This window comes from Lolium perenne, chromosome 7 (assembly GCF_019359855.2).
Source record: "Lolium perenne isolate Kyuss_39 chromosome 7, Kyuss_2.0, whole genome shotgun sequence".
NCBI lineage: Eukaryota > Viridiplantae > Streptophyta > Magnoliopsida > Poales > Poaceae > Lolium > Lolium perenne.
The window spans coordinates 244,734,736-244,755,043 of NC_067250.2; the positions used below are offsets into that span (position 1 = coordinate 244,734,736).

General features: G+C 45.3%; 1 protein-coding gene across 1 annotated transcript; it reads left to right on the forward strand.

Moving 5' to 3' along the window:
• The first annotated feature begins 14,980 nt into the window (after positions 1-14,980).
• Positions 14,981-19,998, forward strand: LOC127313141 (amino acid permease 1). The gene is made up of 5 exons (XM_051343688.2): positions 14,981-15,189; positions 18,133-18,366; positions 18,461-18,554; positions 18,658-19,015; positions 19,127-19,998. The coding sequence occupies exons 1-5, from the start codon at positions 15,108-15,110 to the stop codon at positions 19,736-19,738; spliced, it is 1,380 nt and encodes a 459-aa protein (XP_051199648.1). The 5' UTR covers positions 14,981-15,107; the 3' UTR covers positions 19,739-19,998.
• The last annotated feature ends 310 nt before the right edge of the window (positions 19,999-20,308 follow it).

Sequence of the window (20,308 nt, forward strand, 5' to 3'; positions counted from 1 at the left end):
TTATCTAGCTTGTTGATTAATGGATGATTAGTTTCATAATCATGAACATTGGATGTTATTAATAACAAGGTTATATCATTGTATGAATGATGTAATGGACACACCCAATTAAGCGTAGCATAAGATCACGTCATTAAGTTATTTGCTATAAGCTTTCGATACATAGTTACCTAGTCCTTATGACCATGAGATCATGTAAATCACTTATACCGGAAAGGTACTTTGATTACATCAAACACCACTGCGTAAATGGGTGGTTATAAAGGTGGGATTAAGTATCCGGAAAGTATGAGTTGAGGCATATGGATCAACAGTGGGATTTGTCCATCCTAATGACGGATAGATATACTCTGGGCCCTCTCGGTGGAATGTCGTCTAATGTCTTGCAAGCATATGAATAAGTTCATAAGAGACCACATACCACGGTACGAGTAAAGAGTACTTGTCAGGAGACGAGGTTGAACAAGGTATAGAGTGATACCGATGATCAAACCTCGGACAAGCAAAATATCGCGAGACAAAGGGAATTGGTATCGTATGTGAATGGTTCATTCGATCACTAAAGTCATCGTTGAATATGTGGGAGCCATTATGGATCTCCAGATCCCGCTATTGGTTATTGGTCGGAGTGAGTACTCAACCATGTCCGCATAGTTCACGAACCGTAGGGTGACACACTTAAAGTTGGATGTTGAAATGGTAGGACTTGAATATGGAATGGAGTTCGAATATTTGTTCGGAGTCCCGGATGAGATCCCGGACATCACGAGGAGTTCCAGAATGGTCCGGAGAATAAGATTCATATATAGGAAGTCATTTTATAAGATTTAAAATGATCCGGAAGGTTCTATGGAAGGTTCTAGAAAAGTCCGGAAGAAACCACTATGGAAGGCGGAGTCCCAAAGGGACTCCACCTCCATGGCCGGCCAACCCTAAAGGGGGAGGAGTCCCAAGTGGACTCCCCTAAGGGGGCCGGCCACCCCCCACATGGAAGGGGGGAATCCCACCCCAAGTGGGATTCCCACCTTGGGTAGGTTTCCCTATCACATGGAAGGTTTTGGGTTCGGGTCTTATTCGGAGACTTGTAGTCCAACACTTGGGGCTTCCACCTATATAATGAGGGCCAAGGGGAGGGGGTCGGCCACCCCAAGACCACAAGGTGTCCGCACCCCTTAGTGGCCGGCGCCCCCCTCTCCCAAACACTAGCGGCCCTCTCTCCTCCACCACATCCCGCACGCTTAGCGAAGCTCCGCCGGGTTTCTCCACCACCACCGACATCACGCCGTCGTGCTGTCGGATTCAAGAGGAGCTACTACTTCCGCTGCCCGCTGGAACGGGGAGGTGGACGTCGTCTTCATCAACAACCGAACGTGTGACCGAGTACGGAGGTGCTGCCCGTTCGTGGCGCCGTGATCAAGATCTTCTACGTGCTTTTGCAAGCGGCAAGTGAATGTCTACCGCAGCAACAAGAGCCTCATCTTGTAGGCTTTGGAATCTCTTCAAGGGTGAGACTCGATAATCCCCTCGTTGCTACCGTCTTCTAGATTGCATCTTGGCTTGGATTGCGTGTTCGCGGTAGGAAATTTTTTGTTTTCTATGCAACGAATCCCTACAGTGGTATCAGAGCCGTGTCTATGCATAGATGGTTGCACGAGTAGAACACAATGGTTTTGTGGGCGTTGATGCTCTTGTTATCTTTAGTTGAGTACTTTGCATCTTTGTGGCATAGTGGGATGAAGCGGCTCGGACTAACTTTACATGACCGCGTTCATGAGACTTGTTCCTCATTCGACATGCAACTTGTATTGCATAAGAGGCTTTGCGGGTGTCTGTCTCTCCTACTATAGTGAAGATTCAATTTACTCTTCTATTGAAAACATTAGTATCACCGTTGTGGTTCATGTTCGTAGGTAGATTAGATCTCTATCGAAAACCCTAAACCACGTAAAATATGCAAACCAAATTAGAGACGTCTAACTTGTTTTTGCAGGGTTTGGTGATGTGATATGGCCATAATGTGATGATGAATATGTATGAGATGATCATTATTGTATTGTGGCAACCGGTAGGAGCCTTATGGTTGTCTTTAAATTTCATGTTGAGTAGTATTTCAAAGTAGTTGTAATAGTTGCTACATGGAGGACAATCATGAGGACGGCGCCATTGACCTTGACGCTACACCGACGATGATGGAGATCATGCCCGAAGATGATGGAGATCATGTCCGTGCTTTGGAGATGAAGATCAAAGGCGCAAAGACAAAAGGGCCATATCATATCACATATGAACTGCATGTGATGTTAATCCTTTTATGCATCTTATTTTGCTTAGATCGCGACGGTAGCATTATAAGATGATCCCTCACTAAAATCTCAAGATAATAAAGTGTTCATCCTTAGTAGCACCGTTGCCAAGACTTGTCGTTTCGAAGCATCTCGTGATGATCGGGTGTGATAGAATCAACAAGTGCATACAACGGGTGCAAGCCAGTTTTGCACATGCGGATACTAAGGTGGCCTTGACGAGCCTAGCATGTATAGACATGGTCTCGGAACACGTGATACCGAAAGGTAGAGCATGAATCATATGGTTGATATGATGAACACTTTGAGTGTTCGCCATTGAAATCACACCTTGTCTCGTGATGATCGGACTTAGGTGCGGTGGATTTGGTTCGTGTGATCACTAAGACAATGCGAGGGATATTGTTTTGAGTGGGAGTTCACCTAGATTTTTAATTATGTTGAATTAAAATTTGAACTCAATTTGTCATAAACTTAGTCTAAACTTTTGCAGATATATGTTGTAGAGATGGCGTCCCCAATCAATTTTAACCAGTTCCTAGAGAAAGAAAAGCTTAAGAGCAATGGTAGCAACTTCACCGACTGGTTCCGTCATGTGAGGATCTTCCTCTCTGGCGGAAATCTGCAATTTGTGCTTGATGCACCGCTAGGTGACCCTCCTGCAGAAACTGAAACCGAGGAAGTAAAGAATATTTACGCAACTCGGAAAACTCGGTACTCTCAAGTTCAAGCAGCCCTCCCCGTGCGATCCGGGAAGCCGATCTTCAAAAATGTTTTGAGCACCACGATCCTCATGAGTTGGTCAATGAGCTGAAAGCTATATTTGAAACTCATGCGGCCGTGGAATGCTATGAAGAATCGAAACACTTCTTCAGCTGCATGATGGAAGAAGGCAGCTCCGTTAGTGAGCACATGCTCGCCATGACCGGGCATGCGAAGAAACTCAGTGACTTGGGAATAGTGATTCCTAACAGACTGGGGATTAATCGTGTCCTTCAATCACTGCCACCAAGTTACAAGAACTTTGTGATGAACTACAATATGCAGAACATGAACAAGGAGTTACCTGAACTCTTTGGCATGCTAAAAGCTGCTGAGATTGAGATCAAGAAAGAGCACCAAGTGTTGATGGTCAACAAGACCACCAGTTTCAAGAAACAGGGCAAGTCTAAGGGAAAATTCAAGAAGGGTGGCAAGAAAGCTGCCACTCCTCCTATGAAACCTAAGAACGGCCCTAAACCTGATGCTGAGTGCTATTACTGCAAGGAGAAGGGTCACTGGAAGCGTAATTGCTCCAAGTATCTGGCTGATCTGAAGAGCGGCCTTGTCAAGAAAAAGAAAGAAGGTATATCTGATATACATGTTATAGATGTTTATCTCACTGGTTCTCGTTCTAGTACCTGGGTATTTGATACTGGTTCGGTTGCTCATATTTGTAACTCGAAACAGGAACTAAAGAATAAACGAAGACTACTGAAAGATGAAGTGACGATGCGCGTTGGAAACGGATCCAAAGTCGATGTGATCGCTGTCGGCACACTTCCTCTACATCTACCTTCGGGATTAGTTTTAAGCTTAAATAATTGTTATTTTGTACCCGCGTTGAGCATGAACATTATATCTGGATCTTGTTTAATGCAAGACGGTTATTCATTCAAGTCTGAGAATAATGGTTGTTCTATTTTTATGAATAATATCTTTTATGGTCGAGCACCTGAAAAGAATGGCTTATTTCTGTTAGATCTCGATAGTAGTGATACACATATACATAACATTGATGCTAAGCGAATTAAATTGAATGATAATTCTACTTATATGTGGCACTGTCGTCTTGGTCATATTGGAGTGAAACGCATGAAGAAACTCCATACCGATGGATTACTTGAATCACTTGACTTTGAGTCACTTGATAGATGCGAGGCATGTCTAATGGGAAAAATGACTAAGACTCCATTTTCTGGTATAATGGAGCGAGCTACTGACTTATTGGAAATCATACATACCGATGTGTGCGGACCAATGAGTGTAGCATCGCGCGGTGGTTATCGTTATGTTCTAACCTTCACAGATGATCTGAGTAGATATGGGTGAAGGAGATATGCCCTAGAGGCAATAATAAAGTGGTTATTATTTATATCTTTATGTTTATGATAAATGTTTATATATCATGCTAGAATTGTATTAACCGAAACATTAGTACATGTGTGATATGTAGACAAACAAGAAGTCCCTAGTATGCCTCTTAAACTAGCTTGTTGATTAATGGATGATTAGTTTCATAATCATGAACATTGGATGTTATTAATAACAAGGTTATGTCATTGTGTGAATGATATAATGGACACACCCAATTAAGCGTAGCATAAGATCTCGTCATTAAGTTATTTGCTATAAGCTTTCGATACATAGTTACCTAGTCCTTATGACCATGAGATCATGTAAATCACTTATACCGGAAAGGTACTTTGATTACACCAAACACCACTGCGTAAATGGGTGGCTATAAAGGTGGGATTAAGTATCCGGAAAGTATGAGTTGAGGCATATGGATCAACAAAGGATTTGTCCATCCCGATGACGGATAGATATACTCTGGGCCCTCTCGGTGGAATGTCGTCTAATGTCTTGCAAGCATATGAATGAGTTCATAAGAGACCACATACCACGGTACGAGTAAAGAGTACTTGTCAGGAGACGAGGTTGAACAAGGTATAGAGTGATACCGAAGATCAAACCTCGGACAAGTAAAATATCGCGAGACAAAGGGAATTGGTAATATATGTGTATGGTTCATTCGATCACTAAAGTCATCGTTGAATATGTGGGAGCCATTATGGATCTCCAGATCCCGCTATTGGTTATTGGTCGGAGTGAGTACTCAACCATGTCCGCATAGTTCTCGAACCGTAGGGTGACACACTTAAAGTTGGATGTTGAAATGGTAGCACTTGAATTATGGAATGGAGTTCGAATATTTGTTCGGAGTCCCGGATGAGATCCCGGACATCACGAGGAGTTCCGGAATGGTCCGGAGAATAAGATTCATATATAGGATGTCATTTTATGTGAAATAAAATGTCGCGGAAGGTTCTATGGAAGGTTCTAGAAGGTTCTAGAAAAGTCCGGAAGAAACCACCAAGGAAGGTGGAGTCCACAAGGGACTCCACCTCCATGGCCGGCCAGCCCTAGATGGGGTGGAGTCCCAAGTGGACTCCACCATAGGGGGCCGGCCACCCCCCACATGGGAGGTGGGAATCCCACCTTTGGGTGGGAGTCCTAGTTGGGCTAGGTTTCCCCCTCCTATGGAAGGTTTTGGTTTCGGGTCTTATTCGAAGACTTGGACACCAACACTTGGGATCCACCTATATAATGAGGGGCCAAGGGAGGGGGCCGGCCACCCCAAGACCATAAGCTGGCCGCCCCCCATAGAGTGGCCGGCCACCCCCTCCCAAACCCTAGCCAAGCTCCTCCACTCCATATTGCCCGCATTGCTTAGCGAAGCTCCGCCGGACTTCTACACCGCCACCGACACCACGCCGTCGTGCTGTCGGATTCAAGAGGAGCTACTACTTCCGCTGCCCGCTGGAACGGGGAGGTGGACGTCGTCTTCATCAACAACCGAACGTGTGACCGAGTACGGAGGTGCTGCCCGTTCGTGGCGCCGGAACCGATCGTGATCAAGATCTTCTACGCGCTTTTGCAAGCGGCAAGTGATCGTCTACCGCAGCAACAAGAGCCTCATCTTGTAGGCTTTGGAATCTCTTCAAGGGTGAGACTCGATACCCCCTCGTTGCTACCGTCTTCTAGATTGCATCTTGGCTTGGATTGCGTGTTCGCCGTAGGAAAATTTTTGTTTTCTATGCAACGTTATCCTACAATGGGTATATCTATTTCATGAAACATAAATCCGAAACTTTCGAGAAGTTTAAGGAATTCCAAAGTGAAGTAGAAAATCAACATAACAAGAAGATTAAATTTCTACGATCTGATCGCGGAGGTGAATATCTGAGTTATGAGTTTGGCATGCATTTAAAGAAATGCAGAATACTTTCACAATTGACACCGCCGGGAACACCACAACGAAACGGTGTGTCCGAACGTCGTAATCGAACTCTCTTAGATATGGTTCGTTCTATGATGTCTCTTACTGATTTGCCGTTATCATTTTGGAGTTATGCATTAGAGACAACAGCATTCACTTTAAATAGAGCACCATCAAAATCCGTAGAAACGACACCGTATGAATTATGGTTTAATAAGAAACCTAAGCTGTCGTTCCTTAAAGTTTGGGGTTGCGAAGCCTATGTAAAGAAGTTACAACCGAACAAGCTAGAACCCAAAGCGGAGAAATGCGTCTTCATAGGATACCCTAAGGAAACTATAGGGTACACTTTCTATCACAGATCCGAAGGCAAAATCTTTGTTGCTAAGAACGGAACCTTTCTTGAGAAAGAATTTCTCACTAAAGAAGTGACTGGAAGAAAAGTAGAACTCGATGAGATTGACGAATCTATACTCGTTGATCAGAGTAGCGCAATACCGGAAGTTGTACCTGTACCGCCTACACCGGCAACAGAGGAAGCTAATGATAATGATCATGAAACTTCGAACGAGGAAACTACTGAACCTCACAGATCGACAAGGGAACGTGCCACTCCTGATTGGTATGATCCTTGTCTAAATGTCATGATTGTGGACAACAATGATGAGGACCCTGCGACGTATGAAGAAGCGATGATGAGCCCAGATTCCAACAAATGGCAAGAAGCCATGAAATCCGAAATGGGATCCATGTATGATAACAAAGTGTGGACTTTGGTAGACTTACCTGATAGCCGCAAGGCTGTCGAGCATAAATGAATCTTCAAGAGAAAAACAGATGCTGATGGTAATATTACTGTCTATAAAGCTCGACTTGTCGCAAAGGGTTTCCGACAAATTCAAGGAGTTGACTACGATGAGACTTTCTCACCTGTAGCGAAGCTAAAATCTGTGAGGATTTTGTTAGCAATAGCTGCATTTTTCGATTATGAGATTTGGCAGATGGATATCAAAACGGCGTTCCTTAATGGAGACATTGAGGAAGAGTTGTATATGGTACAACCCAAAGGTTTTGTTGATCCTAAAAATGCTGACAAAGTATGCAAACTTCAGCGTTCAATCTATGGACTGAAGCAAGCATCAAGAAGTTGGAACCGACGCTTTGATAAGGTGATCAAAGACTTCGGGTTTATACAGTGTCATGGAGAGGCCTGTATTTACAAGAAAGTGAGTGGGAGCTCTGTAGCATTCCTGATATTATATGTAGATGACATATTATTGATTGGGAATGATATAGAACTATTAAGCAAAGGTAAAAGGTTATTTGAATAATAGTTTTTCAATGAAAGACCTTGGTGAAGCATCGTATATATTAGGCATCAAGATTTATAGAGATAGATCAAGACGCCTAATAGGGCTATCACAGAGTACATACCTGGACAAGATTCTAAAGAAGTTTAGAATGGACGAAAGTAAGAAAGGGTTCTTACCTATGTTACCAGGCAAGGTCTTGAGTAAGACTCAAGGACCGGCTACGGCAGAAGAAAGAGAAAGGATGAGTAATATCCCCTATGCCTCGGCAGTAGGATCTATCATGTATGCCATGCTATGTACTAGACCGGATATAGAACATGCTGTTAGTTTGACTAGCAGATATCAAAGTGATCCAGGAATGGAACACTGGACAGCGGTCAAGAATATCCTAAAGTACTTGAAAAGAACTAAGGATATGTTTCTTTGTTATGGAGGTGACCAAGAGCTCGTTGTAAACGGTTACACCGATGCAAGTTGGAACACTGATCCTGATGACTCTAAATCACAGTCTGGGTACGTGTTTATATTGAATGGTGCCGGCAGAAGTCGGGCAAGCTCGAAGCAGTGCACGGTGGTGAAGTCTTCAACAGAATCAGAGTACATAGCGGCTTCAAAGGCTTCATCAGAAGCGGTATGGATGAAGAGGTTCATTGTAGAGCTCGGTGTGGTTCCTAGTGCATTGGACCCACTAGTCATATACTGTGACAACATGGGTGCCATCGCCAATGCACAAGAACCAAGGTCACACAAGAGGCTGAAGCATATCAAGCTGCGTTACCACTCGATTCGCGAGTACATCGAAGATGGAGAAGTAAAGATTTGCAAAGTACACACTGATCTGAATGTAGCAGATCCATTGACTAAAGCTCTCCCTAGGGCAAAGCATGACCAACACCAGAATGCCATGGGTGTTAGGTACCTTACAATGTAATCTAGATTATTGACTCTAGTGCAAGTGGGAGACTGAAGGAGATATGCCCAAGAGGCAATAATAAAAGTGGTTATTATATATCTTTAAGTTTATGATAAATGTTTATATACCATGATATAATTGTATTAACCGAAACATTGATACATGTGTGATATGTAAACAACAAAGAGACCCTAGTATGCCTCTTATCTAGCTTGTTGATTAATGGATGATTAGTTTCATAATCATGAACATTGGATGTTATTAATAACAAGGTTATATCATTGTATGAATGATGTAATGGACACACCCAATTAAGCGTAGCATAAGATCACGTCATTAAGTTATTTGCTATAAGCTTTCGATACATAGTTACCTAGTCCTTATGACCATGAGATCATGTAAATCACTTATACCGGAAAGGTACTTTGATTACATCAAACACCACTGCGTAAATGGGTGGTTATAAAGGTGGGATTAAGTATCCGGAAAGTATGAGTTGAGGCATATGGATCAACAGTGGGATTTGTCCATCCTGATGACGGATAGATATACTCTGGGACCTCTAGGTGGAATGTCGTCTAATGTCTTGCAAGCATATGAATAAGTTCATAAGAGACCACATACCACGGTACGAGTAAAGAGTACTTGTCAGGAGACGAGGTTGAACAAGGTATAGAGTGATACCGATGATCAAACCTCGGACAAGCAAAATATCGCGAGACAAAGGGAATTGGTATCGTATGTGAATGGTTCATTCGATCACTAAAGTCATCGTTGAATATGTGGGAGCCATTATGGATCTCCAGATCCCGCTATTGGTTATTGGTCGGAGTGAGTACTCAACCATGTCCGCATAGTTCACGAACCGTAGGGTGACACACTTAAAGTTGGATGTTGAAATGGTAGAACTTGAATATGGAATGGAGTTCGAATATTTGTTCGGAGTCCCGGATGAGATCCCGGACATCACGAGGAGTTCTGGAATGGTCCGGAGAATAAGATTCATATATAGGAAGTCATTTTATAATATTTAAAATGATCCGGAAGGTTCTATGGAAGGTTCTAGAAGGTTCTAGAAAAGTCCGGAAGAAACCACTATGGAAGGCGGAGTCCCAAAGGGACTCCACCTCCATGGCCGGCCAACCCTAAAGGGGGAGGAGTCCCAAGTGGACTCCCCTAAGGGGGCCGGCCACCCCCCACATGGAAGGGGGGAATCCCACCCCAAGTGGGATTCCCACCTTGGGTAGGTTTCCCTATCACATGGAAGGTTTTGGGTTCGGGTCTTATTCGGAGACTTGTAGTCCAACACTTGGGGCTTCCACCTATATAATGAGGGCCAAGGGGAGGGGGCCGGCCACCCCAAGACCACAAGGTGGCCGCACCCCTTAGTGGCCGGCGCCCCCCTCTCCCAAACCCTAGCGGCCCTCTCTCCTCCACCACATCCCGCACGCTTAGCGAAGCTCCGCCGGGTTTCTCCACCACCACCGACACCACGCCGTCGTGCTGTCGGATTCAAGAGGAGCTACTACTGCCACTGCCCGCTGGAACGGGGAGGTGGACGTTGTCTTCATCAACAACCGAACGTGTGACCGAGTACGGAGGTGCTGCCCGTTCGTGGCGCCGTGATCAAGATCTTCTACGCGCTTTTGCAAGCGGCAAGTGAACGTCTACCGCAGCAACAAGAGCCTCATCTTGTAGGCTTTGGAATCTCTTCAAGGGTGAGACTCGATAATCCCCTCGTTGCTACCGTCTTCTAAATTGCATCTTGGCTTGGATTGCGTGTTCGCGGTAGGAAATTTTTTGTTTTCTATGCAACGAATCCCTACATCTGGGACGTATGAAGAAGCAATGGTGAGCCCAGATTCCAACAAATGGCAAGAAGCCATGAAATCCGAAATGGGATCCATGTATGATAACAAAGTATGGACTTTGGTAGACTTACCTGATAGCCGTAAGGCTATTGAGAATAAATGGATCTTCAAGAGAAAAACAGATGTTGATGGTAATATTACTGTCTATAAAGCTCGACTTGTCGCAAAGGGTTTTCGACAAATTCAAGGAGTTGACTACGATGAGACTTTCTCACCTGTAGCGAAGCTAAAGTCTGTGAGGATTTTGTTAGCAATAGCTGCATTTTTCGATTATGAGATTTGGCAGATGGATGTCAAAACGGTGTTCCTTAATGGTGACATTGAGGAAGAGTTGTATATGGTACAACCCAAAGGTTTTGTCGATCCTAAAAATGCTGACAAGGTATGCAAGCTTCAGCGTTCCATTTATGGACTGAAGCAAGCATCCCAGAGTTGGAACCGACGCTTTGATACGGTGATCAGAGACTTCGGGTTTATACGGACTCATGGTGAGGCCTGTATTTACAAGAAAGTGAGTGGGAGCTCTGTAGCGTTCCTGATATTATATGTAGATGACATATTATTAATTGAGAATGATATAGAACTATTAAGCAGTGTTAAAGGTTATTTGAATAAGTGTTTTTCAATGAAAGACCTTGGTGAAGCAGCGTACATTTTAGGCATCAAGATTTGTAGAGATAGATCGTGACGCCTAATAGGGCTTTCACAGAGTACATACCTGGACAAGATTCTAAAGAAGTTTAGAATGGATGAGAGCAAGAAAGGGTTCTTGCCTATGTTGCCAGGTAAGGTCTTGAGTAAGACTCAAGGTCCGGCTACGGCAGAAGATAGAGAGAGGATGAGCAAGATCCCCTATGCCTCGGCAGTAGGCTCTATCATGTATGTCATGCTGTGTACTAGACCGGATATCGCACATGCTGTTAGCTTGACCAGCAGATATCAGAGTGATCCAGGAATGGAACACTGGACAGCGGTCAAGAATATCCTGAAGTACTTGAAAAGGACTAAGGATATGTTTCTTTGTTATGGCGGTGACCAAGAGCTCGTTGTAACTAGTTACACCGATGCAAGTTGGAACACTGATCCTGACGACTCTAAGTCTCAGTCTGGGTACGTGTTTATACTGAATGGAGCTGCAGTAAGCTGGATGAGTTCCAAGCAGTGCGCGGTGGCGAAGTCTTCAACTGAATCTGAATACATAGCGGCTTCGGAGGCTTCATCGGAAGCGGTATGGATGAAGAGGTTCATTGTTGATGTTGGTGTGGTTCCTAGTGCATTGGACCCGTTAGTCATCTATTGTGACAACACGGGTGCCATCGCCAATGCAAAGGAACCAAGGTCACACAAGAAGCTGAAGCATATCAAGCTGTGTTTTCATTCGATTCGTGAGTACATCGAAGATGGTGAAGTAGATATTTGCAAAGTGCACACAGATCTGAATGTGGTAGATCCGTTGACTAAAGCTCTCCCTAGGGCAAAGCATGACCAACACCAGAATGTTATGGGTGTTAAGTACCTTACAATGTAATCTAGATTATTGACTCTAGTGCAAGTGGGAGACTGTTGGAGATATGCCCAAGAGGCAATAATAAAGTGGTTATTATAATATCTTTGTGTCTATGATAAATGTTTGCATACCATGCTATAATTGTATTAACCAAAACATTGATACATGTGTGTTATGTAAACAACAGAAGTCCCTAGTAAGCCTCTTGTATAACTAGCTTGTTGATTAATGGATGATCATGGTTTCGTGATCATGAACATTGGATGTTATTAATAACAAGGTTATGTCATTAGTTGAATGATATAATGGACACACACACAAATAAGCGTAGCATAAGATCAAGTCATTAAGTTCATTTGCTATAAGCTTTCGATACATAGTTGCCTAAGTCCTTCGACCATGAGATCATGTAAATCACTTACATCGGAAGGGTTCTTTGATTACATCAAACGCCATTGCGTAAATGGGTGGTTATAAAGATGGGATTAAGTATTCGGAAAGTCTGAGTTGAGGCATATGGATCAATAGTGGGATTTGTCCATCCTAATGACGGATAGATACACTCTGGGCCCTCTCAGTGGCATGTCGTCTGATTAGCTTGCAAGCATGTGATTAAGATCACAAGAGACGACATACCACGGTACGAGTAAAGAGTACTTGTCGGTAACGAGGTTGAACAAGGTATGGAGATACCGATGATCGAACCTCGGACAAGTAAAGTATCGCGTGACAAAGGGAATCAGCATCGTATGTAAATGGTTCAATCGATCACTAAGTTATCGTTGAATATGTGAGAGCCATTATGGATCTCCAGATCCCGCTATTGGTTATTGCTCGGAGAGGAGTCTCGACCATGTCTACATAGTTCACGAACCGTAGGGTGACGCGCTTAAGGTTCGATGTCGCATAAGTAGATTTGAATATGGTATGGAGACGAAGTTTTTTCGGAGTCTCGGATGGGATCCAGGATGTCACGAGGAGGTTCGGAATAGTCCGGAGAATAAGATTCATATAAGGGAAGTTAATTTCTAGGTTTCGAAAAAGTTCGGGATTTTTCCGGTGGATGACCGGGAAGGTTCTAGAAGGTTCCGGGGGTCCCACAAGTGGGCCCACGACCCTAGGAGGCCTAGCAGGGGCCGAGGGGGTGCTCCCTAGACTAATGGGCCAGGGGCACATGCCCCTCAAGGCCCAGCCAGCCAACCCCTAGGGTTTTCCTAGGGGGGATCAACTTGGGGGGAAGAATCCCTCTTCCCCCCACTTGGCCGCCGCCCCCTAACCCTAGATGGGAAAGGGGGCCACCCCAGCCAACTTGGCCCCTTATATAAAGAGGGGAGGGGGTGGCCGGCCACCATCCCCATCATTGCCTCCTCCTCTGGCCGCCTCTCTCCTCCACCATACGCTGCTCCGGCTTAGGCGAAGCCCTGCAGCTTTTCTTCCTCCACCACCACCACCACGCCGTTGTGCTGCTGGAACTTGGAGGAGATCTACCACACCTACGCTGCCCGCTGGAACGGGGAGAGGAAGGGCTTCATCGACACCGTACGCGCGACCGAGTACGGAAGTGCTGCCGGATTGCAGCACCGGGGACGATCGTCTACACCAACAACGAGATTAATCTCGTAGGCTTTGGAATCTTCGAGGGTTAGTCTCTTCTCCATCTCGTTGCTCCGATCTTGTAGATTAGATCTTGGCTTTCCCATAGATTAGATCTTGGATTTATTCGTCTTTGCGGTAGGAAAATTTTTGTTTTCCATGCAACGAACCAATCACAAATTTATAGTTAAACTTGTTTCTCGAAATACATAATTACCCATTAATCCGGTATGGAGGTAGTATATGTCTACCATCCTGAACTTGGTTGGTACGGTCATGTCCCAAACTTTCTAATTCGCATCGTCTCTTCAACTATGTTCCAACCAAGGTTTAAAATAGCTCACCATTTCTTCGCTAATAGGCTGCCATAGCGTATTTTGATAGTCCACATTAAATTTTAGTAATTTTGCTCGCTATGACGCTATTTGTGAAATAGCATGTTATATCACGCTAAAACATCATGCCGTTGGCTCATTATTTTTACAGCCTATTGGTACAAGGGTTTAAAATTTATGAAAAAAAGAGAAATTTCTTTTTGTTTGTTGCGGTGATGAGCGCTAATCTATTGATTTCTCATCTGAATCGGAAGATAATATCGGTAATACTGATAATTCTTAATAAATAATTTATGCTATGGTGTTGGCTCGTGAAATATTGATGTTAAGCTTCTAAAAAATTGGAGAACTATTTTTATGTGATTATGTATGTATGGAACTGTCACTTTTGGACTGAAATTCTTTATTTTAGAATATGTCTTTTTTTTTCAAAACGTTATTTGAAATATAGGATGCTGTTAGCCCGATATAGCGTAGCATTTGGAGGATGTTGCCGCTATTTTTTTAACACACTATTTTAAAGCTTGGTTCTAGTACTTATCTTCTGGTGCTATGAGTTGGTATTCTCACCACTTGACGAAGAGCTTTTTTTTTGCGAAAAAAAAGCTCTCAGTTTCCATACCCCTCGTGTTGCACATAAGCAAACAACGCTCTCAGTTTCCTCCTAGCCAAATGCATCTGATCAAATGATGTGTTTCTTATTCACCCAAAATGTTAAAATAAGCTTGCCGGTGTCCAAACCAACTGCAAAAACAGGTCCAAGCCGCATTTTCACTATAGGAATACGAGAAACCAAACTGACACTAAATGTTTTTCATCTCCCGGCTCTGACCGCTGTGAGACCAGGGAGTGCAATAGCAACGGCGCGTCAAATTGTCTTTCCGGCGCGCGTTAATTTCCACTCGCACCGTGGCTGCTTTTCTTTCCTCGTCTAGCAAGGCGACCGAGCGCGGCACTAGCCGGACCCCTCTCCCGCCCCTATATATTTGGCAATTCATTGGCCTCTCCTATTCCCTCTCCCGACCACACCACAACCACTTCCTCTTCTTCTGCCATTGGAGGAGAGCAAGCTCGCCGCAAGGGGGGGAGAGGGAACCACAAACGACTATCACTCACACACACAAGATAGCTGAGAGACCAAGAGAGAGGGAGAAAGAGGGAGGAGATCGATCGCGTGGGCCGGGTGAGAGCAGTGCGTCCACTGGGGGAGCGAGGAGCGGCGGCGGAGCCATGGACATCGACGCCGGCCGCCAGGTGTACCTGCCCCGCTGCAACGGCGACGTCGACGACGACGGCAGGGAGAAGAGGACAGGTACGTAACGCACACAACCATCAATCCATCCCCATGCCTGATTGCTTCCCTTCTCCGTCGTACGTGCCGCGCGCGCGCGCGCGTGATCGATCGATCTGTTTTCCGGCCGGCGGCGATAGATCGATGTTAGGGCCGGGCAAGATTCAGCATTCATGGAAGGGGGAAAACGAGGCCGTCACGCGCGCGCTTCGTGAACCGGAGAGCCGCGAAGCGCGGATAGGCGTAGGTAGACGGCCGTAGAGACGCGCATGTTAGTACGGCCATTAATGTCTCCGATGCGAATTCCGACGGAATTAACTCCAACCTATATGCCATCTATCGCCATGCATGAATCTGCATATCGGTGCTCTGCGCTAGTAGGCCATTTTTGGATGCTAGTAAAGTTTTGCGCATATTCACCGCTGGCCAAATTGATTGCCCTTCCACCGTCCATCTGCTGCATGCCACATAGAGGCCTGGCCTGTGCCTACATATCCATATCCATTTTTGTACTCCATTAATTTACCTCCTGGAATCCCTCTGCTAAATGACTAAACTTACCAATGTTTTCTTTAAGTGATTCGGCGGTTTCTCCATCACATCAAAAAAAAAAAGTATCTAGACAAGATTCATGGATCCAGTATTTTGAATCTTTGAGTTACAATAGGAAAGGTTCCATGGGTATATCTCTGGTGATCGTGATGCATGGAATCACAGCACAGGATAGACCTCGTATAATTAATTCGTGATTCACTCTCGCGTTATTTCCTACTCTCGTGTTGATTCACTCTCGTGTTATTTCCTACTATATTTGTTTTGTATAGAATGGATAACAGTTCATTGTGTAAATACCTACCATTAAGGCCCTGAAATGGATAACCGTCCATTAAGGGTACTAAAACTTGCCTAGTTTAAGGGGGAAGTGCTGGGATTTAGTACACACGGTACACTTTCTTACATACATCAGTTACAGCACGTAGATGCACCCGTACCGTAACGTAACGTAAGCCGAGACACAGGGCTTGAAGATTAACTAACTTAAGACTCATGGATCCAATATTTTGAATCTTTTTGAGTTAAAATAGGAAAGGATCGATGGGTATCTCTGACGATCTTGATGCATGGATTCACAGCACAGGATATACGTCGTATTAATTTGTGAATGGATAACAGTTCATTGTGTAAATACATACCATTAAGGGCCTTCTTATATCCCTGAAATGGATAACGGTCCATTAAGGGTAGTACCAAGATTTACCTACTAGTTAAGTGTGAAGGTGCTTCGATTTACACACGGCACACTTTCCTAGATACATCAGGTACAACATTTAGGCAGCACGTATCCACTCGTGCATCACAACACGTACACACATGTAACATAAGCCGAGTCAAGGAGCTTGAAGATAACTAACTCAACCACATGAACCTTGTTCTCAATGGTACATTGTGTAAAAAGCACTTGAAGAATAATCCACCTATGTGAGATAAGTAGAAACCCGATTCATGATTTCTAGTGAGTGTCAGGCCCGAAGTGACTCATCAAACTTCTGAATTCTGGACAGAGTTTTTGCCTCAAGAGTGAGTGTTCATATAATTATGATTTAGTTAGTATCATAGTGCATGATACTGATTTTGTTATTAACTGCACACTGCATATCGTCATACACTTGTATCATATTCTATCACTTCATTTGTCATCCCCACTGCAAAGTTGTGGATAGAATCTATTTCGTATTAACTTTTCTCACTTGATGTGTTATTGTGCTATCACAATTTGGTTCTAGAGTCCATTCTCTCGCCCTTAATTGCGATCCACATCATTCATTGTTTTGCTTAGGTGGCATTGCTTGATACTTGGCAATGCTAGAAATAACTAAGATATATGAACTAACTGCTAGCAACCCAAAACCCGAACCAATGACTACAAGACAGTGACAGCACGAAGATACTCCAGTATCTGGTCATAAATTTTGTGGGCACAGAAAAAGAATACAGACACACCCTTTGTTACTTCTAGAATGTTCCGTAACAAGTTCGAAATGGCCTTAGTGTTCGATGTAGGCTGTGATATTTTGACACTAGCTAGCTAGCTACATGCATGCCAGTACCACGCAATGCCGAACTCCAACAGCGGTCCAATCACTAGGGTTTTCTCCATAAAACCGGCACGTCTTTCTAAAGGAGCCTCATGATCAAGATAGGTACGAGTCGTCAAAGAGACCGTGCAAAAAAGAACGGTCGCCACGGAAGCGTAGGGGACCGAGGTAGAGCGCCTTGAATGAATGTTGCCAAATCCAGCAGGGGTGCCATAGGTTTGATTGATCTTATAGCTGCTGCTGCTCGTGCTATAGAGGAGTGCCATCTGATATTTGGTTTCCCGTAGCTTTCACATAGATGCTACTATTGCCTAGTGCTACCTAGTACGATCATGTTCCAACCCTTTTATCTGCAATGCCTTGCCTTGTTTTTCTATCATCCGTCCATCTCTTGCGCTTCTGTTATGCGTCGGTTTGATGTACACGTCAAACAAGAGCGACAGCTTTGGCTGATTGGCCAAAAACGTACTGTAGTGTTGTATTGAGTCTTCTTATGAATCAAACAACCCACATGAAAAAGTGTAAGATGATGAGACCTTGTCGTAATTACTCATTCTTGAACACTCCACATGCCTGGTTTAGTGGTCTGACGATGAACGATTAGGGTGGAGATGCAAATTTTCTTCTTCTTAGAGAAGCTCGTTCAGAGCTTTTGTTTGGAACTCACGAATTTTGCAGACATTTCGTTAGAATTCTGTTCGAAACGATTCAATTGTCAAGAGAAATGCGAACAAAACAGTGTGTTGAAATTCCAAACAGAGCCTGTCATACTTTTTGGAGTTAAATCCCAGTAGAATTGGTTCAGTGTTCGATAATTTGACCAATCTGACAACTCCTTCTTGCTTAATATAATGTTTGTACGTCACAGGAACTGTATGGACGGCCACCGCGCACATCATAACAGCGGTGATCGGGTCCGGAGTGCTGTCACTGGCATGGGCCATGGCGCAACTCGGGTGGGTTGCGGGGCCGCTGTCCCTGGTGCTCTTTGCTGCCGTCACATTCTACACCTGCGGCCTCCTCGCCGACTGCTACCGCGTCGGCGACCCTGTCTCCGGCAAGCGCAACTACACCTACACTGAGGCCGTCCAGTCCTACCTAGGTACTCGCTTCGCTCGCTCACTCAGTTACTCACCCATTGTTACTCATCAGAGTACTTCTATGTAAGCTGAGATGCCGTGTGCGTGTGTCTGCAGGTGGGTGGCACGTCTGGTTCTGCGGCTTCTGCCAGTACGTCAACATGTTCGGCACCAGCATCGGCTACACCATCACCGCCTCCATCAGTGCCGCGTAAGTCCCATCAAATCTCCTACCACAACTGAACATGCATAGACGTCGATCGTGCAATTAACCTGTGGCTGACTGACGCATACGCATCCTGGCATGCATGCAGCGCTTTGAAGAAGTCCAACTGCTTCCACTGGCACGGGCACAAGGCGGACTGCGACGTGCTCCTGACCCCCTACATCATCGCCTTCGGGGCGGTGCAGGTCATCTTCTGCCAGGTCCCCAACTTCCACAAGCTCTCCTGGCTCTCCGCCGTCGCCGCTGTCATGTCCTTCTCCTACGCCACCATCGCGGTCGGCCTCTCCCTCGCGCAGACCATCTCAGGACCCACGGGGAAGACGTCCCTGACGGGCACCGAAGTCGGGGTCGACCTCAACTCGTCGCAGAAGGTTTGGTTGACGTTCCAGGCACTCGGCAACGTCGCATTCGCCTACTCCTACGCCATCATCCTCATCGAAATCCAGGTAACCAAAAAGTCTAGAGAAACTCAGGTCGCGTCCCCTGTCGTGTGACGGTGTGAGAGCCTACATGCTGAATTTTCTTGCCTTGATGTGCTCGCGTTTGCATGCAACCAGGACACGCTGGCGTCACCTCCGGGAGAGAACAAGACGATGCGGCAGGCGACGGTAATGGGGATCTCCGTGACGACGGCCTTCTACATGCTCTGCGGCTGCCTGGGCTACTCCGCCTTCGGCAACAACGCCCAGGGCAACATACTCACCGGCTTCGGCTTCTACGAGCCCTACTGGCTGGTGGACTTCGCCAACGTCTGCATCATCGTCCACCTCGTCGGCGGCTTCCAGGTCTTCTGTCAGCCCCTCTTCGCGGCCGTGGAGGGAAAAGCGGCACGGCAGTACCCAAGCCTTGCCCGCAACCGCGCCGTCCTGTTCCGGCTCGTGTCCCGGACCGCTTTTGTGGGGCTGGTCACGCTGCTGGCCTTGCTCATGCCCTTCTTCAACAGCATCCTCGGCTTCCTCGGTAGCGTCGCCTTCTGGCCGCTCACCGTCTTTTTCCCCGTCGAGATGTACATCCGGCAGCGCCAGATCCCGCGCTTCACCACCAAGTGGGTCGCCCTGCAGAGCCTCAGCTTCGTCTGCTTCCTCGTCACCCTCGCCGCTTGCGCCGCCTCCATCCTCGGCGTCCGAGACTCGCTCAAGATATACACGCCGTTCAAGACCAAGGTGTAGATGAATCGGTCGGTCAAGAAATATGAAATCTGAGTCTGTGTGTGTCCATGTTTCCTAGACTGTCCCGTAATGTTTATCTTACCTTCCCTGTGGTAAGTGGTGCTTCAGGATTAAATGGGGAGAACAACTTTAGTGGTATATCTGCCTATACTCTCATCTCTAGCTGGAATGATGCAGCGTTATCTCACAACAAGTTATACGCGATGGACTAAGCTGCGGGTGGATGGTTGAAAATGCAAGCTCAGTGCGAGTATTGTGTATTTGTGTTGAACTACAGGCTTGGTTTAGACTAAGCTGCGGGTGAATGGTTGAAAATGCAAGCTCGGTGCGACTATTGTGTTGAACATTTGAACTACAGGCTTGGTTTCAGACGATTGCAGTGCTCAACACTACTTAGTTTCAGAGATTGCAGTATTGTTATTACTGCTAGTTGTACGAATATGTCAACGATCGGATATATGCTCCCTCCGTTCCACAGTGGCGGAGGCAGGATTTCCATACTGGATATGCAAAGTTATTTTTATAGGAAAAAAAACGAAACTCTAAAAAATTGTGGAGTAGTGCCAACTA